The 26,328-nt window shown below is 42.4% G+C and overlaps 1 protein-coding gene across 1 annotated transcript; it reads right to left on the bottom strand.

Annotated features, from left to right (window-relative positions):
* Nucleotides 1–1,178: 1,178 nt before the first annotated feature.
* Nucleotides 1,179–18,050, bottom strand: EIF2S2 (eukaryotic translation initiation factor 2 subunit beta). The gene is made up of 9 exons (XM_081866805.1): nt 17,849–18,050; nt 14,340–14,520; nt 13,123–13,226; nt 11,310–11,448; nt 9,163–9,263; nt 7,078–7,226; nt 5,876–5,932; nt 2,918–3,003; nt 1,179–1,633 (listed from the first exon to the last, which is right to left on the bottom strand). Exons 1-9 carry the CDS (start codon nt 17,861–17,863, stop codon nt 1,458–1,460), a joined length of 1,008 nt encoding a protein of 335 aa, XP_081722931.1. The 5' UTR covers nt 17,864–18,050; the 3' UTR covers nt 1,179–1,457.
* Between the last annotated feature and the right edge of the window lie 8,278 nt (nt 18,051–26,328).

Here is a 26,328-nt window from a genome sequence, read left to right as displayed (position 1 = left end):
CATGACTACAAGTTTACACTTACCTGGGAATAAGTCCCACTGAATTCAACTAGAGTTGGTTTGGAATAAGCATGTGTAAGTTTGTGCTGTCAGGCATCTTTTTGAAGGTCTTGGACAGGTACACAGTCTAGCAGAGCATTCTTATCCACACACTTATTAATACTCTCAAAGAATGAAAGAAGTTCTTTTCGCACGTTCACACTGATAAAACAAATACAGACTGTGGTATAAACACAAAGCTAATGGGCAGTTTGGTTTTTGTATCAGTACTCAATTCTTTTAACACACTATTAGGAATGGGAGGAAATTACACCAAGTAACTTGCAGGAAGCCTAGCAACAGGTGGTGATTGGCTAAGTTCTCCCTTATAAGCAGTATGACACAGCAGTCTGTTGTTGGAGTGTTGAGTTTGGAATAGGAATTTGAATCTCGTCTCTGTGTATATTGTAGCTTGTACAAAGCTGTGCTTTATTCTGCTGCATATAATAAGACTAAAGAAAAATCAAGTTACTAGTCAGCAAGTTCTGTTCCTGGTTGTCGTCCTGGAATTCACTGATTTGGCAGCTGGTAGCAAGAGTTATGGTTAAGATCCATCAACAAGGGGAAAAGAAAGAAACAGGATCAATTAAAGTTTAATAGGTGTATTATCTTCTTGGCTTCCATTATTAAGTGGATGCTTTCATTGAAATTGTATGCAGAACACTTGGTACAGCCTTACAATTTATTTTGAAGATGCCATTGCTCTAGCACACATTTGGAAGTGATAATGTGCATGTACCCTGACGTGTTTCCCAAACCTTATGCATTAGTAAGGTGCCCTGAACTCATCTATATTAGCATACAGATGAAACTGAGCCCAAGCATGGACAGAAAACCCAACCCTAATCAATCCAGATTTAATCATAAATACCTGCGGGCTTGCTCCATGTAACTAGAATTTTTTTATATCCATGGAGTCATTCATCTGAAAGAATCTATTTTTAATGACAGAATACTTTTATGAATTTCATTCATTACCTTTTCTCACTTGCTACTATAATATTTGTTCCAAGAAACTTTTTTTTTTAAGAACACATTTGATTATTTGGAATCAGCCACAACACTCACATGTATTCACAGTATTATTGTTGCCATAGCAGTCATTTTAACAGAGAAACAGAAAGAAAGCTTGAAATGAGTCACTGTTATAATAACTTTAATTTGTCTTGCATTTTACAGAATTCTATGAACAGATTAAAAAGCACCTCCTCTCATCACACTTGACAGTTGGTAAAATATTCAGTTAGCAAATGTCAACAGCTTGAGGATCTGCATCTTGCAAGAATTTCACAGACCAACCCAAAGCCAAGCAGCTTTTACAATCTTGTTTTAATACATTGGAAATCCACTCAGGTCGTAAGCCTGTCCAGCCTTTTGTGCCCAGATCACTTTGCAAAAATCCAGTGTCAACCAACCAACTAGTTAGCTTTGGCACGGAGCTGCGCTCTCTTGCCCGTGACAGCCTGGAAACCAGTTTTGATGCTGGCGACAGAGCAGCGCGAGTGGCAGGTCTCGCACTGCAAAAAATATAATCTGGTGTCCTTCTGCAAGATTGTGTCTGGCGACCGACATGTGTGACAGGTGACATATTCCTCTGGGGGAACAATTAAACATGCTGAATTAGCAACGAGAGATTAACAAAAAATTTCACATGCTGAACTGTACAGGATGATTAGTTATTTAATTGTGTCACGGCAACATAATATTCAAATTGCCTAGGTCACAACACCAATTGTCTTCAAGCACCAATGGTACTACTACAAAGAAATAAACAAATTATTTTGCGAAGACTAAAGTTAATAGCAGCTCTCTATTTGCCCCATAAACTTGTTTTAAGAGTTAATTACCTCTTCTCAAATGAGCAGTACAGCACGCTAGCTCATTAATACATCTTCCTGGTATGCAGTTCTGCCTTAGGATGAAAGTACTAAAGAATCAACACTCCACGAAAAGTTCTATCTGCTTGCCCACTCACATTTAACCTATGTGCCACAGGACGGTTTGAGTGGTAGGTCTGGAAAGCAGCTCACAGGGCTCTGTGCAGATAAGTTAGTCAACTTTTTATCAACGGAACTCTGAACTGCCAAAGAAAATAAAAAAACTTTTTTCTCTGACAATTCAGAAATTGCTCTTGCTGCCGAAACTGCTGCTGCCTATTGGACTATCAGTGGCTTTCCAGAATCTCAGGCAGAGGTTTTGCCCATCACCTGCTCCCCCAGTCCAGTTAACTACAGATGCCGGAGACTGAGCAGACTGAATCTTCCACACAGGATCTTCCACATCCAAAACTTCTATTTCTGTTATTGAGCTAGTTCTATTGTAAGCTAGCAAAAAGTCTGCAGTTGAATACACACGTTTTGTATGTGTGATATTCAAAACTCCTTAAGTTCACAAGAAGGGTTATTCATTTTGCATTTCAGCTGAATTGCTTCAGAAACCATCTAGAGCCAAGGTATTCCAGACAGGACCCCTTTTCCCATGCTACTCAAGCACTCAGACTGATGCAATGTAAAGAGATTTTGATCTGAGCCTCATGTTGCAAATAACGCCCTTCTCAGTGTCCACCTGGTCCAAACACTACTTGTCGTATGGCAACCAGTGAAAATACGATGGTTTCAGAGGACATGACAATTGCAAGTTGGTTGCATTGCTACTTATGATGATGGATCTGCTATGGTTTGTTCTCTTTTGAAAGTTGCATGATTTATTATTTTTCACGATCATTATCCACATAAAGGTGGTGTAAATATTTTAGTTAAAAATGTGCACATTTTAGACAATATTTGAAACCTTCTCATGAAGTTATCAACTTGCCTCTTTCAAGTTAAGTGCTAACAAAACACAGAAATCAACTTTAAATGAAGCAGAATATACTTACTGATATATCTTCTCAAGACGTTTTCTATCTGTTTTTGTTGGAATCTTCCTTTGATTACAAGCTGGTTGTTACCATCTATAGAGCCACTGATTTGAAAGAAGAATTTTATAGTTTAGAACTAAATAACACAATCAAATAGAACATGTTTCTTTGGCTGCAAGCTTCCCTAATGCTAATTAAAGCATATACAAACTAAAGTTGCTGGGGATACCTCCATTTGTATGGAGGCGACAAACTTCATCACTTCTGCTAAAGCTGAACTCATTCCCAGAGTGCTGACAGCTTTGCAGCCAAAACCAGGCTATGCAGCATCAATGTGCTCAGGGAAGGTTTACAAAATTTGTAAACTCTCTTAATAAAAATAATTTCAACATAAGATGGAGGTGGGGGAATCCCACAACACCTTTACTGTGCCTGCTGAGTAGCTACAGAACATCATGAGATTGTTGAGAAAGAAACAGCAGAGGGTTGGGATGGTGGATGGTGGAAGTATGTGGTTTAAGGGGAAGAGTTAACACTTTCCTTTTTCTCCTCTCCTTTCCTTCCTGCTGCAAACTGTTTTTACTTAGCTGGTATGGTAAGAGAGAGAGAGAGAGAGAAAAGAAAAACACAGACCAACAAAGTAGAAGTTGAAGCTGAGAGAAGACTAGGATGAAAGAATGGAAGGTGAGCAGTTTTATGTGTATTTTTTCTTCTATTGCCATTTACTCCATTTTGCTTTCTCCAAGAGAAATAAGCAGAAGATGATAGACAAAGAAACACAGAACAAAAAAGAGTAGAGAGAACAGGTCGTTTTCAAGTTAACACTGAGAAGTCACCAGGGACAGAAGTGTGAGCTGCGCATAAAACTCTAAGAGTTTAGTGTAGCTGGAAAAAGAGAAGAGTTCTTACTTTTAAAAAAACACCAGGTCTTATTTAGTGCAATACAGTGGTACCTCTGGTTGCGAATGGGATCTGTTCTGGAGGCCCTTTTGCAACCTGAAAGGAACACAACCCACACCTGCGCGTGCCGCGATTCGTCACTTCTGCACATGCATGTGACGGCATTCTGCATGTCTGCGCATGTGCAAGCGGCGAAACCCAGAAGTATCCCTTTCCGGTACTTCCGGGTCGCCACAGGATGCAACCTGAAAACGCTCAACCTGAAGCAAACGTAACATGAGGTATGGCTGTAATTTAAAAATAGGCCTCATTTTCATGGTCCCCTTATAGCAGTGTTTGGGACAGGAAACAGTCACTAGCAAATGTCTTGCAATGATGTTCGCTGTTATTTTCCTATTACAGCTGAGAGGTTGTGCTGAGAGAATAGCTTACGGCAGCCCTACAATGTGGTCTATTAATATGGCAGGCTAGCGGTGGGGCTGAAGCAGGTTTAGATTAAATGCCCATGACCTCTCAAGCTGCAGCAAAGGTCAACCTGCTTAAAAACAGACCCCTCAAACCACCATCCATGCCAAATCAGAACTCAAATATCATCTGAAGCTTCATGAACCATTGATTTACATTCCCACTGGTTGCACTTTTAAGCATTTTTTGAAAAAGTACATAAAGACAAATTCACACTAGAGCAAGGACTCCCATCTTGCCTGCTCTCTTATATTTTTTTTACAGCGCCTTTGGTCAAGAAACAGCTGGGTGGGGTTATCTGGAGGTTTGGAGTACATTGTCAGCAGTATGCTGATGACATTCAGCTCTATTTCTCCTTTACACCTGCTGGTTCGGCAGTGGAAGTGCTGGACCAGTATCTTGCCTTGGTAATGGACTGGATGAGAGCCAACAAACTGAAACTCAATCCAGATAAGACTGAGGCATTGTTAATGGGTGGTTCCCTAGACCAGATGGGTGGGAAACTGCCTATTCTTGATGGGGTTACACTTCCTCTGAAGGACAGGTTTCTAGCTTGGGGGCACTCCTGGATCCTTTGCTGTCGCTCAAGGCTCAGGTGGCCTCAGTGGTCCGGAGTGCCTATGCCCTTTTAAAATGTGGATGGGGGGGCGGGGGAGTTACTGGATTGTTTTTATTTTGATTATGTATGTTGTGGTTTTATATTTTGATTTTATTCTGTGAACCACCCTGAAACCTCTAGGCATGGGGCGGTATATAAATTCACTAAATAATAAAAAAATAAGAAAGCTCAAGTAATACATGAATGCCAGGGATACCCTTCAAAGTTCTGTTCACCACATCTAATCCCAATCTGCAAGCAAGAAGAGTTAAAGTGGTACATTGGCCAACAAGCTAATCATAAGCCGCCCACTTAAGTCTTGCCCTATGCTTAAGAGACACCGCAAAGAAAAGGAAAAAAACCTTGATCAAGCCTGGATTCCAAACAGCCTGAGGTTACTTCCACTCGCCAAATAGGCTTGCTTGCTCTCCTTCTGAAAATTAGGAACCAGGGCTAGTGTGAAGGACTACAGCTGAGGGGGAGGAAGGAATCTGTGTCCCTCCCCCTGTGTATACATGCCTCTGAGTGGATGCTGCGAGTCAAACACACACACACACACACACGAACACACCTTTTTTTTTACTCCCAAATTACCTTTTAAGTACAAGAACCTGAACCTTGGGAAAGGATGCAGAACTGGTTGCCTTGCAAAGTACTTGCTTCTCCCCCCCCCCACCCCCCAGGTAAGCTTAATTACTAGCATTTAGAAGCAGTAGTATGCATCTGCCCCTTTAGGAAATATATGCTGCAAGAAACCTTCAAGCTCATGAACGGTACTAGCAGCTGCCCCAAGGGAAAATATGGTCTTCTTGCAAACAACTCCCACCTTTCCTCCCACTTTAAGATACATGAATTTCAAATCTAAATATGCAAAAGCAACACCTTTAATAGCAAGTTTACTTAACTTCCAGAAGAGAGAGAACGAATTTAAAAATAGTTTACCCAGAGAAGACAGCTAACACCTGCACTCAGGAAACACTGGAGCACACACTGCAGAAGTGGAAGGTGCTTACCTTGTACCCAATTCTGCAAGCAAGAAAGCCAAGAGGTGCTTTGGTTGACGATGTAATCTATAAAGAAAGAAGTTTAGTGAAGGCAATCTTGTTTAGGGAAGTTTTTAATGACTGATGTTTTAATGTCTTTTTAACCTTCTGTTGGAAGCCACCCAGAGTGGCTGGGGAAACTATATATTTAGGGCACTTAGTACTAAGCAAATAGCCCAGCTCAATGCAGTGATTAAGTGCTCAGTAATTTCTTCCACACATCATCATCTGACCTAGAACATAGTATTACCTAGGGTCTCTAAGGGCACATCTGCAAACAGGAGAAACTACCGTGGGCACTCACACTGCAACCAAGTACACATCATGAAGTGTTCTACTGACAGTGGAAGGGACCTTGTGGGCACCAGGAAAGGCCTTGACAGGTACATGTGTGTCCACAGGGTCAATGTTGATGTTCCTCAATGTAGGGATGTAATATGAAAGTAATACCCGGCACACACACACAAAGGTCAGGATATAAAACTTTCAGCAAAATCTGCCTGACGGGGACCTCTTTGAAGAGAGCAAAGCATCAGTCGAGAAAACAATAGGGAAGGAGAGATTAGCAAGATATAAATCTTCAAAGAAAATACCAGATTGCTTCTATTTCAGCAGTAAGAGACTTAGATAACACGGAAAACTGATCTGACATTAGTATTCCAGTGCAACACAGACACTATTGGTTGGTTTCTGAAAGAATGCTTTCAGTGAAGACTCACTGAATTAGAATTTAACACAAACACACAAAGATGGTTTTGAGTGGGAGGCTGGCAGAGACATCCAGTATCCCTAAGAGTATGAAAGGGCTGGTTTAATTCACAAGAAATTAGCTGGCCTTTTGTTTTGTTAAACACCATTGTGCTTCTGCGGAGCTATCCCAAACTCTCACCACACACCCATGTGAAGACTCCTTCCGTGTAATAACCTTTAGTGGTGATGCATTAAGTTCAGTTCTTCAACTGTCTTCGATGTCTGATAAAGCTAACATCTTTGAAGTGAAGATGGTTCTATACTCGAGCTATTAATTCTTCAGTAGGGCTACTCAATTGCTTGCAACTGAGTTCCCTCCAGTCCATGCAATTAAATAACTATACAGCATACAACGTGAGCATCATGGTTCCCCTGCACCCAATGCTGCACCCTGCTCCAACATGCATTACAGACAGACTTACAGTTTACAGATATCTGTGAAGTTGACAAATGATGTTTTCTTGGTTCCTACTCTTACAACTTGTGGAGGCTTCATGACAAATTTTCGTTTTTCACCAGCTACCATATCTGGATTTTTTTCTCGCATAATGTTGAAAACACGATTCAGCAACTGCAAACACATGGGGGTGGGAATATTTATAACTTCAGTCATGAACCATCTCTCACTTTATTGTTATAAAAAAAGCAAGGGTTTTCCAGTGATAATGTCAACATATTAAGTTTGGCTTTGGGGTTGGTGGTGATGGGGGATTTTGAACTTCTGTGACGTGTTTTAGAACAGCCCTTCTCTCATGCTCTGGTGCATCCCACCAAACCACACAGAGGACAGCAGAGTTGCACTGGGGCTTTCAATCATGTCTACAGCTGTAAACACAGAGAGCCTATTCTCACACTCCATTAAGTGCACAGAGCAGTGCACAAAACTCCCATTTTTAGGCATATTTTGTGACAGGGAATTTCATTAGGGCAAGCAGTTTCTGAGCTCTGGACACAGTACTGCACCTAAGATTTCGGATTCAAACTGCAGAGTGGGAGGAAAGGAGGACCTTTTTCTGCCTCCCCACTTCCAGCTACTCTCTGAAGACTAGAGAAGAGGCCTTCTTTAAGAATTTTAGGGGGGTGAGCAGGGGAAGAACTAGACCATGTGAAAAATGAACACAGTATTTTAGCTGCAGTTCATTCATTTTCAGCTTTGTATTCTTGTACTTAAAAAAAGTGCACCTAGACCATGGGTAGGCAAACTAAGGCCCGGGGGCTAGATCCAGCCCAATTGCCTTCTAAATCTGGCCTGCGGATGGTCTGGGAATCAGCATGTTTTTACATGAGTAGAATGTGTGCTTTTATTTAAAATGCATCTCTGGGTTATTTGTGGGGCATTGGAGTTTGTTCATTTTTTCCCCAAAATATAGTCCGGCTTACCACATGGTCTGAGGGACAGTGGATCGGCCCCTGCTGAAAAAGTTTGCTGACCCCTGCCCTATACATTTCATTGTTGGGCCCATAACCTAGGTTTAAGGTGCCATTTAGCTCCTTGCTTTCATATCTCAGTTTCTAACACTGGTACAGAGAGGTCAGTGGCAGAGCCAGTGGCTGTTATGTCCTCTGCATGTTAAACACATGGAACCAAGCTTTTAATAGCAGTGACCAGACTCTTGTTTTAGCTCCTCAGAGGAAAAAGTCTCCAATGAAACAATAACAATTTGTCTCACATTGCTTCCTTTTGCTTTGTAAAGTGTAGCAAGGGAAGAAGTAGGGCTAGAAATCATAACTAAAGGCCACAAAAAGCAGTAGTTCCCAACTATACTCCAAGAGGTTGGTGTAAGCTCTCCCTGCTGGGCAAATCTGAAGACATCAAGAATTAGGAGATGCATTTCAAACATATTGCATCCCTGCTACTGCTTCCTCAGCAAGTCCCACTCTGCATTTTCAGAACCACAGATTGCAGTAAGTTATTTTATTTCTATTTACTGATAGCAAGTGCACGTGTTTCTGGGCAGGAGTTAGGGCTGAACAAGGAATGCTCTTCGCCTTAGGGAAGGGCAGAACAGGCCCTATTCACATCAATTGTTACTTTAGTTTAACACCATATTCAGTCCTCTATGCCTCAGCCCCTATATTTCATTCAGAGCTGTGCTGACAGGCATGCTTGTTGCTTTAAACATGAGAAATAACCTTATTCTTGACCTTTTTTAATTAAGTGTACAGGACTAGAGCCCACTCTTCTGTTTCCAAAACATATCTTTCTGTCACAGGGCAACTGCTTGTACCACAGGAAGCATGTGACCTCGATGAACATAATCTTCCTGGCCAGAAAGACAGCGTTAAGAACTCTCACTGAAGTGTATGTGAATGTACTTTATGACCTCCTGATTAAAGCCCTACAGAAATAATTCCTTCTCCTTTGTTCATACAACAACAGCCCAAGTTTAACAAAATGCACCATGCCTTATATAAATCAAAAGCAATTTTAGGCTATATTTATCCACATGGCCCCCAAATAAGCTATCGCCAGAAACAGATTAGTAAGAGGCATGTAAACTATTTACCTCATCATATGTGTAGTCCCTCTCTGAGCCTGCCCATGCAGGTCCTGACTGAGAGCTAAAGGAGATTCCATCATCTTTTTTGCTGTCTTCATCCTCCAATGCTGTAGAGTAAGAAATATACTTGAGATCGAAGGAACTGTCTTCCAGTTGGTCTTGGACAAAGTGTCACTTACTTTTACAAAAGTGGGATACAAAAGAAAACTTTCAACCAACTAACAACAGGCAGAAACTAGTCTTGAAAGTTAAGGGATCATCTAAAGTGACACCGGATCATTCTGGAAGGGAAACCCAGCTCTCCCTTGTCTTCCCATGGAAGTGTCTGGCATATGTGAATAGCAATTAGTTTTACAGGGGGGGAATGAAAATGTTCAGATTTGCTAAATCAAATAAAAATGGCACGCACATGATTTGTGCACAACTATGTCTTATCATGAATGAACAAGCATGCTGGTGTTTATTTAGAAATCTGTGGCTGCTTTGCTCCTTCCTCTGGCCCTGCTGCTACCACACTACCAGGAACTAAGCCATGGTTTGGCCTAGTAGTTTGTGCAAACCCAGCATCACGGTTTGTTCCCCCTAAACCAGGCATGCCCAAACTTGGCCCTCCAGATGTTTTGGGACTACAACTCCCATCATCTCTAGCTAACAGTACCAGTGGTCAGGGATGATGGGAACTGTAGTCCCAAAACACCTGGAGGGCTGAGTTTGGCCATGCCTGCCCTAAACAAATCATGTGCATAAAGCCAAGAACACAAACCTTGCTGCTTCATGGTTTGAAGAAAGAAGCCATGAGTGCAGATGTGCATGCAACCTAAATCCACAAACAAAAGAGGACAGAGGAAGGAAGATGCAATATTGTCAGCTTTTCTCAAGAAACTCTGGGAATTTTAGTTCAAAGTAGTCTCGGTGTCTCGGATGGTTGCCATCAATTTTGATTTTAATTTATTTTTATAATGTTTTATAATGTTGTACTGTTTTAGTGTTGTTAGCCGCCCTGAGCCCGGCTTCGGCTGGGGAGGGCGGGATATAAATAAAATTTATTATTATTATTATTATTAAAAACAGTTTTCGGTATACACAAAGAGTCCCAGGGTTTCCTGGAGAAAATTGTATTAAGGCTTGAGTTTATGGTTATTTTAGATACAGTGGTACCTTGGGTTACATACGCTTCAGGTTACACACACTGCTAACCCAGAAATTATGCTTCAGGTTAAGAACTTTGCTTCAGGATAAGAACAGAAATCGGGCTCCGGTGGCGCAGCAGCAGCAGGAGGCCCCATTAGCTAAAGTGGTGCTTCAGGTTAAGAACAGTTTCAGGGTAAGAACGGACCTCCGGAACGAATTAAGTACTTAACCCAAGGTACCACTGTACAGGCAATGACTGTTTTGGGCATATCTACTATGCGTGCAACAGCACATTACTCTGAACCCAGAAGTGCCCCAAAAACAGCACAAAAAGGGGTGGTGTGGGGCGGCCTTACATGGGTCCCAACAACACATGCAGGGGTCTGGAAAGTAACCCCTGCAGCAAATCAGTTGCTGCCTATACTAGCTTTGAAAAAATGACCTCCCATTGTTTTGATCAGGGGTCAGCAAGGTTTATCTTGCCTGTGCCGGATCAGTCCTGTGGAGACCCCTGTGTGAGCCAGATTGCGTGTGAGCACGTGCGCATGCACAGATACGATTTCCGGCGCTGTGGAAATGAGTTCCCATGCCGTGCTGCGCTGGTTTAGCGCAGCGTGCGGCTTGGTTCTGGGACGGCTCATAGACTGGTCAAACGACCTCCGCGGGTCGCTTCCAGCCCATGAGCCTTAGGTTGCTGACCCCTGGTTTTGAGTGACAACTGAAAGTGAGATCCTACTGAGAGTTTCAGAAGAGTTCCCCCTTCCCTTCCCATTGGAATTCTGAGCAAGCAGGAAGAGAGGAAGAGAGGGAGGGAGAGACATAGAAAGAAAACAACATAGAAGGAAAGATGGCTGCATACCTAAATGCTGAACTGTATGGTGAAGTTGGAGCTACTGTGGAAGTAAATGTTATGAAAGACAGCTTTTCCTCCACTCTACCAGGTGTGAATATGTTTTGTTCCAACATTTTAAATTATTCTTTCACTCATAGCAAACACACACACAAAAAGAGAAGAAAATCACCTTCATCTTTATCCAATATGTCATCCTCATCTGGAAACTTCACAGTCTTCTTCTTCTTCTTCTTTCCAAGCATGATATCAAGGTCATCTTCTGCTTGTTCTGCTGCTACCTCTTGAACATCCCCCTCAATTTTCAGGTCCTTTAACATAATATGGAAGGGACATAAAATAGCAGGCATTTATACAAAGTAACAGCAAAATTAAAAGGCTATATCCAAAAGTGCCACTCCACTGAGAGGCTTCATAGGCCAAAGAGGAAGGCCAACATTTTCTGTGATTTTCTTCCCCTCAGCCCAATTTTCCTCCACAGGGTTGAGGTATCCTCTCTAGAGCAGATTTAGAGGGGAGGGGAGGGAAATATCACCCCAAATGGCTTCCCTTCCCATTCCACTGGCAGAAGTCTTCCATCAGTAAGCATGGCATCACTGGATGCAAACCAGAATATGGCACAGTTCTAAAATATGCAACATGCTCTTCATGAAAACTGAGCCACCGTTATCTACTGAAAATTTGATTCTAGAGTTCCTTTTCTCAAGTATCTAAGTGTTTTGGTACAAGTGATTCTTAGAATGGATACCACACACTGTGGCTGTATTAAAAAAAATTAGGTTACACTTTTATCAAAGTGCTTTATTGCCTACCCTTCAAACAGAATAACCAGGGTGGCTGGTAGCTGCTGGTTTGTAACTCTTGAGTGTACATACGTCTACAGATCCCAGCTGGTGCAAGACATCATTTAGGAAGGAACATAGGATAGGCTAATGTTGCACAACAGTGAAGCATACGGCAATTACAGCAGCAGAAAACAGCAGAGTACAACAGAATCACATGTCATGCACATTTAACTTGCAGCATTTAAACTGAACATGGTTGAAGGCTGGCTGGTTGAAAATCTGCAAGTTAAATGCGGAGCCAGAGCAAAGAGAAGCAAGGCAGAGAGGTTAAAAGGTGGCAGTGATGGCAACCAACTGGGATGACATCAAAAGATCAGACAAATTCATGGAGGATAAGGATCTCAATATCTACTAGCCACAATGGCTATGTTCCACCCCACTGTCAGAGGCTGTATGCCTCTGAATACTAGTTGATGGGAATCACAGCATACTGTTAAGATGCTTTTGCTTAACCACAGCTTGCCATATCATTGCATTACAACTCTTCACCCCTGTGCCAAAGAAGGTTCATTCCTGTCATGCTAAACTATGGTTTAATATTATATCCACACCAGTCCAATGGGTGCTAGCCAATAATAATAATAATAATAATAATTTATTATTTATACCCTGCCCATCTGGCTGGGCTTCCCCAGCCACTCTGGGCAGCTTCCAAAAAAATATTAAAATACTGTAATACATCAAACATTAAAAGCTTCCCTAAACAGGGCTGCCTTCAGATGTCTTCTAAAAGTCTGGTAGTTGTTGTTCTCTTTGACATCTGGTGGGAGGGCATTCCACAGGGAGGGCGCCACTACCGAGAAGGCCCTCTGCCTGCTTCCCTGTAACTTGGCTTCTCGCAGTGAGGGAACCGCCAGAAGGCCCTCAGGGCTGGACCTCAGTATCCGGGTAGAATGATGGGGGTGGAGCCAATGTTTTTGGAGCCAAAAGCCAATGTTTTTGCACCAAGAAAAGGAAAGGTATTTTTTTGTGAGCTCAACTCTCCTTCTGTTTAAGGACCAGAAGTATTAGATATCACCAAATATATCTAGAGCTACATGATTTAACCAACTAAACTTCTACTGGACTGATGCTGTATAAAATATTTAGTCAAGAGCAGTAAGGGAAAAGGGCACAACTGAGTAATTTTGGAAGACTGACCTTTACACCCTCTTCAGCTTCGTCTATGTCAAATATCTTTTTTGTTTTCTTCTTCTTCTTCTTTTGATTGAAGAATGTTAAATCGTCTAAGTCATTTGATGCATCTGAAAGTCAAAAGCAACATTACAGAGCAATTATATTACAAAAATGCAACACTGAAATATATTCATCAATATCATGTAAGCAGCAACAATAATTTAGGAATAATTCTCCAGACCTTTCTGCACCCAGCAGCAACATTTCAAGATTAGTGCAAATCAGTTTTAGCTTAGCTGCCGTCAAATGAAGTGATTGTGTGAATGAAGTAGTCCGTGTGAAAAAATATTGTGCAATACCTTAGAATTGTGTAGAAAGTTGATCAATGGTGACTTTTGAAGATGCCATCACCATTCATGACTGACATAGCATCTGACTAAAAAAATCAAAGTGTGCTACTGAAAGTTTAAATAAGAACTGGTTCCGTTTTTTAAAAAAATAGAGCCCACATTTTAGACATACCACAGAAGGTAGGGTTTATTGCTACATGCCCCCGTTACTTTAATATTTGTAACAACAGGAGTAGGAAGTGAAACTGCTGGGTTGCTTTATAACCTGTTAATAATAGGAAAATACAAATCTAACCAGGATTCTTATGAAATGCACAAAATAAGCTTGTAGCCCAATCCTTTAAAAGTGCTACAGAATTAAAATGCTTACCGCTGAAGGCAGAAGGCTGGCATAAACAAAAGGGTTAGAATAGACTGGAGAGCTGCAGGTGGCAGGAGAGGAACAGGAAATCTGTTTGTGCAACATTGGGTTTGTCATATGTAGCAGATGGGGGTCCCCAGGGCTGCAATCCTATGAATTGATTCAGTGGGTTTGGTGTACCTAATTCTGCATGTAAATAGCAGAATTAGGACCTTTGCTTCCTAAATTCAAGGAAGTCATAGCAGCAAACATGGGGTTATCCCATGTAAATTTAACTACTGCAAGGCAAGGTGGATTTAGTTACCATATACAGTGGATGCTCAGGTTGTGAACGTGATCCGTGCGGGATGCACGTTCGCAACCCGCAACATTTGCAACCTGCAGCGGCGCCTCTGTGCACGCGTGGGTTGCAATTCAGTGCTTCTGCACATAGTAACCTGTTCCGGTACTTCCAGGTTTCGGGGGATGCGTAACCCAAAAAAACGCAACCTGAAGTGGCTGTAACCCAAGGTATGAAGATTTTAGTTTACCTTTTCTCCTACTGTCCTCTTCATCTGCTTCTGTGTCTTTGTCTTCCACTGGCTCTGGCTCCATTTCTTTTGTTTCTGATAACTGCATTTCTTCTGTTTGCGCATCTCCTCCTTCTTCATCAAGCATAAAGGGCTTCTTTTTCTTCTTCTTCTTCTTGCTCATAGTAGGATCAAAAATCATCTACAACAAACAAGTTTTCTTATGCAACTTTAAAACTATTTTTTAAAGCAATTCTCCAGCTTAAGCTAGTTTACCACCTATATTTAAGCAACCAACATTCTATTAAAGCTAAGATTTCCACCATGACCTGCAAGGAGCTTCATAATTTGAACCAAGGTGGGGGTGAAGATGCTCTACTATCTTGCATAATTCAAAGTTTAGTTTAACAGGGGTTTTTTGTTTTGTTTTGTTTAAATGCATTTCAATATTTCTCTAACAGATAATGGTTTGGTTTGCACATCACAATAACCAGCAATTTGTCTTAAACCATGTTTTAAACATAAAAATGCCTCCCACAAGCCATAGCATGGCTTCTCTGTCATCTGAACCAGGACCAAGACTTACTTGAAACAAACAATAAGCAGTAAGCCAGAAATAAACCTAACAAGCCTTGATTTATTTCTGACATACCACTTGTTGTGTGTTTGCTTCTGCCAGGCAGGGAGGAAACAAACTAGAGGCCAAAAGCAAAATCTCAAGAATCTCCTGTGTGCCTTAAGAATTAAACTAATAGTCTCATTCTGACTAGTTCTCTCCACAATAAACTTGTTTGCCTATTAAATGCATTTTTGGACTGCTTCCCCCAGCATGCACTGCAATGTTGAGAGCAGGATGAATGTTTTCCCTTAGTATCCACTATGACACTACAGATTGGTTCTTACATTACTGGAAGACATGCAAGTCTCATGCAGAAAGAACTGCATGTATTTCATAGCTCTCCAAATGATTTCAACATTGTGCCAGATACACTGATAATAAACAAGCATGCATATAACCCTTGTGAAATTTTGATTGGTCTTATTGTGAATTTGGTCTTTTTCTGTGCAATATTTTAAAACAAGCTTACGTAGATATTTTAGTTTGCTACCCAGTGGTGCCATGAATGACAGCAGCACATGCATCACACACTTAGCCCAGGAACTTATAAAAACAGCTGTAGTGATGACTCCTCAAAATGTTCAGAAAAATGATGGGCTAAAATACTCTTGACTCATCAAGCTAAAGTGAGAATTTTTCTGGGTGGAGAAAAGTTTCTAAATAGCCAGGTACAGTTTTTAATTTCTAGATTATGTAGGTAATGTCACCTTAGTACATTATAGTTAAGGATACCCATTTAATACTTAGGAACATGTGGCAATGGGCTAACAAGTGTTCACAAACAATAATTATGGGATAAATCCACTGAAGGCTCTATTCTGTACTGAGTATGGTCTGAAGGCACCTGAGGGCGTCAACTTGCTGGAGGTAAACAGGTTGCATAGGAGCCCTTCTGGAAGCCATACATACACCACCTTAAGTTCCATGGCAGGTGAAAGGTGGTTATATAAATGTAAGTAAATAAATCAGCAACTAAATAGCCAGAAGTTTCATATACATTGGTGCAGACCACATGTACTAATATACAAAAAAAAAAAAAACCTGAACCAGTAAGTTACTAGCCGCTGTGATTGTACAACTACTAATTAATAACTCAGAATCAAAAGTATAAGCCTCTTATAAAAACTTTTATAAAACCTATTCTAAAGACTGACTACAAAAGTCCCAGATGCTTTAAAATCTGAAGCATTTTCATTCCTGTGCTGGAGTAGTGCTTTAATCCCTGATCCTAAGCTACTTCAGGTGTAGCACATTATTTTTCAAAATCTTGCACCTGCCGTTTTAGGGTGTAAACCATGGGTAGGCAAACTAAGGCCCGGGGAGACCCGGGGGCCAGATCTGGCCCAATAGCCTTCTCAATCTGGCCTGCGGACGGTCCAGGAATCAGAGTGTTTTTACATGAGTAGAATGTGTCCTTTTATTTAAAATGCATCTCTGGGTTATTTGTGGGGCCTGCCTGGTGTTTTCACATAAGTAGAATGTGTGCTTTTATTTAAAATGCATCTCTGGGTTATTTGTGGGGCATAGGAATTTGTTCATTTTTTCCCAAAAAATATAGTCCGGCCCCCTGCAAGGTCTGAGGGACAGTGGACCGGCCCCCTGCTTAAAAAGTATGCTGACCCCTGGTGTAAACCCTAGCATATCTCTGGGTTAGAAGCTGCACAATTTCACCACTACCATAAAAAGGAGTGGAAAAGCTCAACCATCTAATCAACAAATCTTAATAAAAACAAACCATCAATAATTTTATTCTGCACAAAAGACTAGGTACCTAAATTGATTCAAGGCAGCCAGCTTGCCTTGATCAGAACTTAAAATAAGGTGTTTAATTGTTCCTTACTCCAAGCAAGATTACAAGCTTAAATCAATGCTGTTAAGTATGCCAATTCTTTTCAAGTCCATTTATTTCACAAGGTCCAAGAGTCATTGACTTGATGAGCTTCACAATTAATTCTAAACCTGAATTTCCACAAAACGTTGTTTGGGACTCAAGCAATAAACTAGCACAAACACAGCATGCAAGGACTACACAGGTACAATTGTCCATAGTACAAAAGGATGAGAAAGCCCAGCCTACGGAAGTGGGGGTAAAGAGAGAAGAGCTCTGCTAACTCTCTAAACAAAAGCACAAGATGTGTTGGCTGTACACCTAAGCACATCAAGTGTGGTTACAACGGTTTAACACCAATTAAAGAGGCAGGGGTCTTCCCCATCAGCACAGAAGTCGGGATAAAGCACAGGGTAGTCTAATCCACACATTACGTGATGGCGAGCACAGGCCTGCTGTGAAACGTGCACTTCACAGGCGCCCACACCCAACGCTTCCAGCACCTTTACACATGCTTGTAACCAAGATGGCTGCACTCACTCTTTACGTTTTATGGCAGAGACTTTTCTCTTTTTTTAAAAAATTAAAGGCTACATGAAGTGACCCTACCCCTTTCTATTAAGTGTACACGCAAGAGCCAATTCGCGCTTGATGTAACGTGTGAAGATATTCTGAGCGCTCTCTGATTTCTCAGGGGCGGAAAGGAAGGGAGCAATCTCGTGTCCTCGAATATGCATCGAATTCGCCCCTGAAGGAAATGGGATGCTGGACGGGCCTGTGGCCTGGATCCAGCGGGCCTCCCTTTTATGTCCTGATCCGTGGAAAGTGAGAGGAAGGACCTCGCTGCCCATTAGAAGGAACCAACAAGCGCCTCTCCCTAAAGCGACTCGGGCGAGGACGGAGCGACCTCGGTTCAAGCCGGAGGAACCAGCGCGACACGAAGCAGGCCGGGCAGGGGAGCCCCCAGCCGGTCTCCGGCCAGGGCGAGGGAAGGCCTCAGGCCTGGCTCCTCACATGGCGGCGGAGGCGGCGGCCACAGCCCCGCGTCACCCGCGGCCTAGGCGCGCCCGGGCGGGCCCTCACCTCGTCTCCCGACATGGCTGCGGCTCTCGCCGGCCCTCAAGGCAGACGCTCGGAAGGGCTCGTCCCCGCTCTGGGTGGCCGCAACGCCGCCGGCCAAGTCAGTCACTCCTCGCTCCGTCTCCCAGGCGCCTCTCGCCTCTCTGCCCACCGCGCCGCCGCGCTCAGCTCTTGCATCAGCAGCAGGAGGAGACAGGAGACAGGGGCCGGCTACCCCGGATGGACGCATGCGCAGCTCTCACTCCACGCCCCGCCTCGCCCGAGCCTCTCGGGAATCGTAGTCCAGTCGCTGCGCATGCGCGGCAGGAGTCCGGGGGTTGGGACTACAGCACGTGTTGCTCAGGGGATGAGGAAGTCGAGCGGGTGAGGTCACAGGCAGGCAGGCAGGCAGGGCGGGGCCCGGCGCGCTTTAGTCAAGCGGCCGGCGCGCCACGGGGGGCGGGGGGGAGACCCGGGTGTTTCTTTGGCACGTCGGAATGGGCGACGGTATTCGTGTTATCACTCCGAACATTTCGCCGGTCGAAAATGCATGTAGTCTTGTCAGGGGGTTTTAACCCGCGTGGTGACTTGAGTGCTGGATCCGTTAAGGGAGCCCGAGTTGAAATCCTGATCCTCACTTTTGTGCCCCCCTGCGCGAGTTGGAGGGAGGACAGGATGTCATTGTCTTCAAAAACGATGCTCAAGGAACTTGTACCCACCCGCTGCTTCTCTTATTTCTGCTCTGCTCATTTATATTGCAATACCCTAACTCTGAAATTGCTTCTGGAGCAGCGTGTGTGAGTTATCCAGCCAGGATAGTTTCTATTACTATTATAATAAAATATTTGGAGATCGGATTTGGCCCTCAGTGCTTTAAATTAAGTACCCTTAGCTTGGGGGACACAGTTGGTTCTTTTAAAAAATTGAGCCTTCTTCCTCTGCTCCCTTTCATTTAAATAATGTGAATATTTAAACTCCTTCCTGTGACCTAGAACTGGATTGGTTCAGATGTTTCACAGCAGTTACATATCCTTGGTTGTCTAGTTCCAAACTTCCTTCCTCACAGGCTGTGGAATCAGCTCTTAACTTCAAAGTGCTCATCTATACCTTTGTCCACTGGCAGAGGGCACCCTTACAAAAGTTTTCCAGACACAAGTACAGTATAATTAATACAGAGAGAACCAAATAATTGCCGACTTCATTGATGGATATACATAAAGTATTCCTAAGCCAAGTAACCATGTACAAGCAACCCTCTGCCCTCTTTACAAGTGGCTCTAGAATCTCAAATCTATATGTTCTGTCAGAAGGGCAGCCAAAGAGGAAAATAATAGTACAAGTGCTCATAATATTCCAATTCAAAAATCTGGAGAGTCAGTCTCCTCTCCAAGTACATAAGAATAGACAGAAGTGGGCTTTGGCTTGTATAGCAGGACTTCCCCATCCTCTCCTCCCCCTGTGGCAAACATGCACCTCCCAGATTTGCTCTGGATGGCTCCCTGACCCTCCAGGTCAGATTTGGGGGGTTGCATGAGGTGCAGGGGGAGGAGAGGAAGGGAAAGTCCTATTGCCTGAGTAAAAATTTGCTCCACTCATGCATAGGGCACTGTTGGATACAGTCCAAAGTTTTCCAAACCAGATTGTAATGGTGGCACAATAAAGGTTGCAACCACACAAATCTAATGTGGATCAAGGAGAGTCCATTGCCAAGCAGAATTGGATGCCCACAAGTGTTATAAGAGAGGGTGAAAAAGTTTCCTCAACCCACCTTCCCCATGCCATGCATACTTTTAGAAACTTCTATCATGTCATCTCTTAACTCAGCTTTCCTCAAAACTGATTATGTCCCAAATGTTGCAACCTGTCTTCACAAGAGAGGCATTCCAAACCCTTGATCATTTTGGTTGTCCTTTTCTTTCTTATTTAAAAAAAAACACATTCATTTAATATTAAAACAAATCGTAACAACACATTTCCCACAAAATCAAGAGTTACACTTCAGCTTTGCCTACTGCCATAATGCCACAGAATGATGGGAATTGATTTATCCTTTAAAGGTTAAGGAGCAGAAAAGTAAATATTGTTATTTTTGTTATCATTTTCAAGTGTATAATGGTTGTCTGCTAAAACACAATAAACTGACTTGACCACAGAACTATCACTCCTATCCTCAATCCCCCATCACTGTCATGTTGGTGCTTTTCTAAATCACATATCCCAGCCTTCCCCAGCATAGTGCTTCCAGATGCTGTGGCCTACAACTCCCGTCAGCCCCACCAGCGTGGCTTTGGGATCCCATGGTGGCAATCCTCAAGCTGCTCTTTAACGCCCTTCAGACACTTTGGTTTCTTCACCAGAAGCTCTGTAACAAAATACATTTCCAACTATTATCCAGGATGCAAGTCATATTCGCCAAACTGACCCCAGATGAACATTTTCAACCACAGTGCTGAAAAAATGATTAAATAATGAGCCCTCATTGAAACCATTCATGGCAATTCTTAAAAGTCCAGGGGAAGAAGAATGATTCGTAGCTTTGTGTTTGGGGGGGGTGTCTTTTTAGATTTGCCAGATGCCCAGCATATACACATATGGCCAAAATTGGAAGTTTGTATTGTATTTTCCAAAACCAAATCACCTTTGGACAGAGAACAAACACAAGAGTATTTTTCCATCCAAAGGATCTTGCTTCGATGATGTTCAAAAGCTGTCTTCAAAACGCAGTGACTCTCCAGCTGAAATGTCAAAAGTGGACTGCCTCTGTGGTACTGGGTTAATGAATGAGAGATTTCCTGGATGCTTTCCATTTATCAGAAGGAACACAAAAGAGAACATTTGTTTGGAAAGGCTCAGCAAAATGCTAGACGCCATACCAGGGTAAGGCTTCTGCTTTATTTTAAATCCTGACATTGTTTCAGGCCTTGTTCGAATTTAGCTTCACTTTCCATTCAGCTCGAGACCACAAAACAATGCAAAACAGAAAGACCAGGATCAGGTGTAAGGAAGAAAGTGGGCGTGGCAGTGTCGGCATAATGCTGTCAGTGAGGTTCCAGAGCAGAGCCTCTTTTCTGTCCACAACAAGGATTTTTACTAAATTTCAGAATTGTGTTTTCAACATGGATAGGGGGGGAAATGTCATCACTCTAGCTGCCATAGGCTTCATTGAAAAGTACTTCAAAGTTACTTGAACACTGCACTCCACTAGATAATTAGAACACTCCCATTGACAAACAGGTTAATAAAATCACAGTCTCTTCTCCTCGAGCTGCTGACTATAATGTCTGCAGCTATTCTACTGGGTTTTCACCCTCCGTTCTGCTCTTTCAAAAAATAACTCTGTTGTCACCTGTCAGGCCCCCAAATCCTGCCAGGCTTTTGAAGTGAGCAAGTGCCTGGAGGCTCTTCTCCAGGTCCCTGCCTAATTAACGGAGGCAGGTGAATACAGAGAGGGCCTTTTCAGTGGTAATACCCCACTTGTGGAATAACATCCCCAGAGAGGCTCTCCTGCTGGCTACGTTGCAGTCCTTTAGGTGTTTTCTTATTCTCCCAGGCCTTTGAATTACAATCTACCAGGTCCTTTCAATTGCCTCCTTGGCAGTAAGTCTTATCCTGGTTTTAATTGTTTCTACTGTTGTGTTTTATGCTGATTTTAGTCAGTGGTGGTTGTTTTTTTGCTGGGCTTTTGCTTTTATGGTATATTTTATTTCATTGTTTATGTAAACTGCCCAGAGAACTTGTTTGGATGAACAGAATACAAATGTAGCAAAGCCAACCAATCAATAAAGTTGAACTCTTTTAAATGGGAGGAAAATTTGAACTCTCTTTCTCCAGCTACTCTTACTGAGCTGGAATTCCACAATGTTGCTTTCTTGCTGCCCTTCCCCCCCCCCCTTTTTTTGTAGGTCACAAAAATCTTGCCTTGACCCAGCAGGGCCTTTTGAGAATGAGAACTTTGTAGTCCTTGTTAGGTGAGAGGTGGCAGTGGGGCATTGAGGGACCCTCTTACCCCCAACTCCATCTCCAGTGGCCCTGGAGAGGGCGAAGTTGTAAAGATTTGTAGGCAGGGAACAGCATCCAAGGAGAGGAATTGCAGTATTTGAGAAAACAGACAAGGTCATGGAAAAAGCTTTGTAGACTGCCTTGATTGTCTCCAATGTTGCAGGGAGCGGGGGAGTCCTCCAGGGTTGGGGAGCAAGAAGAGATGTCAGAAAATTCCAGCAAAAATAGAAACAGGGGCAGATATTGCCAGTGTTCACTTATTTGTCCCTTGTCCAGAATGAACACTGGCAATATCTGCCCCTGTTTCTATTTTTGCTGGAATTTTCTGACATCTCTTTTTGCATTGTGTTTGCTTTGCATAGAAACAAATGGGTGGAATCGCCTAACACCAAGGATTGATACTCAACAAAGTGTTTCTCAGAGCAGGCCCATTGAAATTCGGGATCATGACTAAGATAGGTCCATCAATTTCAGTGAGTCTACTCTTGAGTAAAATTTACACATTGAAATTAACATAATTCAGTTGCCTAATTAGGTAATGTGTCAAGTTACAAATCAATTCTGCATCTTTTGCAGACTGAATCCTCATTGGTCCTGCCCTCAGCACCAGCCTGCCAGTGACCAATTTAGCAAGCTGGGTGTGTGAGTTGAAGCTCTCACCCCAGCTGAGGATAGTCCCAAGGGATCCAGCTCTCCCTCGTTTGGGGTTGGGGGGTGGGGAGGGGAGGTGCTGCCCCTCCTGCAATGCTGCCATACCCCAAAAGGGGGGTAAGCAGACCTCTGCATCATTTGCAGACTGGAAGTAACGACAACTTTGAATATAAATTGTCGGATTGATTTTCGTTCCAGACATGGGCTGAATAAGCGAACACCAGCAATTTCCTCTCCTGTTTCCATTTTAGGTTTTTTTATTACTTAAGTTGTGATTGTCTTTAGCACTGCCTTTTATTGTCAACAACTGATTGGTTATTGCTTTTCTGGTGCGCTTTATAAGCTATTGCAAACTGCCTTGGTATAGAAATGTGTGAAATAAATGCGCTAATAGATGTAAGAAGGCAAGCTTTTCATGTACTTGGCTTCCTGCATGTAGGAGAGCGCCAGCTGACAATTTGTAAGTTTCTTTCCTTTCATCCTCATAGCTATTATGCCTCTTTCCTATGCAGGAAATGAATGATTAAGGCTAATCAAAGACCCACACAAGCTAGTTTGGTTGACTAGGTTTTTGCTAGACAAATCCCCACTGGGCAACATATTGTCTACTACTTTCCTCTCACCTAATTTTCTTTTGATAAGATTGGTAGATTAATCTTGGTTCACTTGCAATAACCTATAAAAATGTATTTTGATTGACCCAAATACATGTAGGCCATAGCTTTTTCCTTTTCTTGTGAGGAATCCTATTCGGAATAAGGGAATTTCCCTTTAAAAAAGGGAAAAGTTGACAGCTATGATATAGGCTAGATGAGTTGCTAGGTAAAGTTTTTACTAGTGCCTGCTTTAAAAAAAAGAAAAAGAAAAGAAAGCCTCTTTTTTCCTTTCCAACAATTAATGACAAAAGTTTTCCAATGGGAGCAAAAAAATCTCATGGGATATAGGTTTTGATTTGGTGTTGTTGTTTTTTCTGTGCTTGTCTTCTAAGGGGGCAAGACATATTAGTAAGGGTCATTTCTTTCATTCTTCAAATTATCTCTCCAGTGCTCTGCATTGTGTAGTCTCGCTGGGCGCCTGCAATTCCATGGTTTTCATGTATGCACAGAAAGCTAGGAAGGCTGTACTGCAGGGATGGGGAAACTTTTCTGGCTGGTGGGCCAGATTCCACCCATGGAGGTCCAACTCTGACATGTGAGCAGTTCGGACTAACAGCTGACATCCAGCACACATATACCATTGGAGTGATGTCAACTGATTGGCTGGTTTCATTTTTCAAAGAATTCCAATAACACGTATAACAAAAATTTAAGTACATAATCCTTATTCTGTAGCAAATGTAAAAAAAGAAACATAAGCTAAGAGTCCACAAGTACATGGTCTTATAACATCAAAGTGAATCTATATACAGTGGAACCTCGGTTTTCGAGCGTCTTGGAAGCCGAATGTTTTGGTTTTCGAATGCCGAAAACCCGGAAGTAATTGCTTCCATTTTCAAATGTGCCTTGGAAGTTGAACGGCTTCCGAGGTGCGTTTCTAAATTTTGTCAATTGAATTTGCCAACCACCCATTGCGCCTCAGTTGTCTAACGTTTCGGAAGTCGAACAGTCTTCCGGAACAGATTATGTTCAACAACCAAGGTACCATTGTATTTAGCTCAGTTTAGCTGTTACTATATATATAAATCATAATCCATAGAAAGATGCAGAATATATTTCAAATGGAAAGGGGTTACAAGTAATTACATATAAATAAATGATGTCTCTGAATACAATGTTTCCGTGAATCACTTCCTGTATGATTAATAAATGGGCACCAAACAGTTTCAGAATTCTGATGTCTTATTTTTTTCTGATAACGCTATAGTTAAGAGCTCTTTGTACCATGCTTCTAAAACCAGATTATGTGCATGTAATAGCCAAACATGCAGCAACCTACATAAAAACAACAAACTCACTTTTTGTTCAGGAAATATAGAAAAAAGACACCACTCAGGATCATAAAATATGTACTCAAATTACTCATCTCTCATAGGACCAGTTTCCAGAATTTCACAACTAGGCAGCAAAACCACCATAGAGGGATATAGGTGCCCCATTCCTTATATAGCCTGCAACAAAAGGAGCCAGCTGTTTGTAAAATACCGTATTTTTTGCTCTATAAGACTCACTTTTTCCCTCCTAAAAAGTAAAGGGAAATGTATGTGCATCTTATGGAGCGAACACAGGCTGCGCAGCTATCCCAGAAGCCAGAACAGCAAGAGGGATCACTGCTTTCGCTGCACAGCGATCCCTCTTGCTGTTCTGGCTTCTGGGATTAAGAATATTTTTTTTCTTGTTTTCCTCCTCCAAAAACTAGGTGCATCTTATGGTCTGGTGCGTCTTATAGAGCGAAAAATACTGTATATGGCATCCTTACCAGCAGTGCTATTTTTCTAGAAAGAGAGGTGCTGGAACTCACCATGAATGCCCCTCTTGTCCTTTTAGAATGGCAATGGCGCCCACTTGAGAGGTGCCAGAACTGAGTTCTGATGAGTTCCGGCTGGGGGAAAATACCTGATTATGCATGGTATGGGGAAAGTCCTCCACCTCGTAACATTAAAACACAGCCTGTCAATAAAAGGACAAGTAATAAATGTATTCTGAGGATACCAGTTTGGATGGGGTTCCACTCAAGTGACAAACAGATGTTAAAATTGTCTATACTCGTCTGCTATACGTTATGGGCAGTCTCTCCACTTTCCTGGACTGTCACTGTTGTGCACTGTATATCTATCCTTTCCTAGCCACAGTAATCTTTTTCATTTCCTTTGAGAGCAGGATAGGAGGAAATCAACCACATTGCTGCCCCCCCCCCCAATGATGAACAGATAATTCTGTTGGTAAATATCACCATTAGGATCTTTGCAATAAAGTTTTCCCTGCAGCCTGAAGGAAATTAACAAATGCTTGCTCTCTGGAATGTCTGCCAGGCTGAACTTGTTACACATTTTGGTAAACGGAGCCATGCTGCACAGGATGAGGGTGAGTACTTGAAATACCAGAAGCTCAGTGGGAAATTGTAAGATCTAGCTGAGTGAGGCCACTAAGCAAACAGCTGGTCTTCAGAAACACCTCCACAGCTGTGGCATTAATTTAGCAAAACTCTCCAATGAAAATCACAACAAATTATCCATTTAGGTGAACCCCTTGCTGTTCTTGAGTGAATATTTACTTTGGCTTTCTAGTGAAATCAAGCCAACAGAAGTGCTGTCATTCATGTAGGCTATAGTCTGTGTTTCTGTGGAATGCAACATAACACTAAGCAGATTGGTCCATGAGTGAAAGCATTTTTGCCCTCTCCTCCCTCATGCTGTTCCTATCTTAAGGTTCTCCTAACCCCCCTCCTCCCAAACCAACTCACGTAGGGTACAGGAGAGAAAGAGAAGGGAGAAAAGACCCTGTTGCTCTAGCAGAAGTCCTCATGTGGCTTCTACTGGTGGAACTCATATGTTGAATCCTGCCCAGGGTCTCCAGTAATACAGACGCCATGCAAGCAGAAGCTCTTCATTACTGAGGAGTGCTCTGCAGATGCACACTTTCTGTGCAGCATGTGTACAGAGTGATTTGGGAAAGAATGGGATAGTAGGCCCTACTCACACAGAATTCCTTCTTCATATCAAAGCCCCTACATGAATCAGAGTGGGTAGATTGAAGATTTGCCAATTCTGGATACGATCCAGTGTTTCTGGACAGATTGTTGTCTTATCAAGTTTATACTCACAATAGCTTGCAGTCACTGCAAGTATGGGGACCTTATTATCATGGTCCATCCCAGAGGATTAAGTATCCAAATAGTTTCCTGATGTCTCCAGACCT

Source organism: Podarcis erhardii, assembly GCF_964252035.2.
Source record: "Podarcis erhardii genome assembly, chromosome: 6".
In the NCBI taxonomy this organism is placed as follows: Eukaryota; Metazoa; Chordata; class Lepidosauria; order Squamata; family Lacertidae; genus Podarcis; species Podarcis erhardii.
Note: the sequence above shows the minus strand (reverse complement) of the source record. Positions and strands in the feature narration are given on the sequence as shown.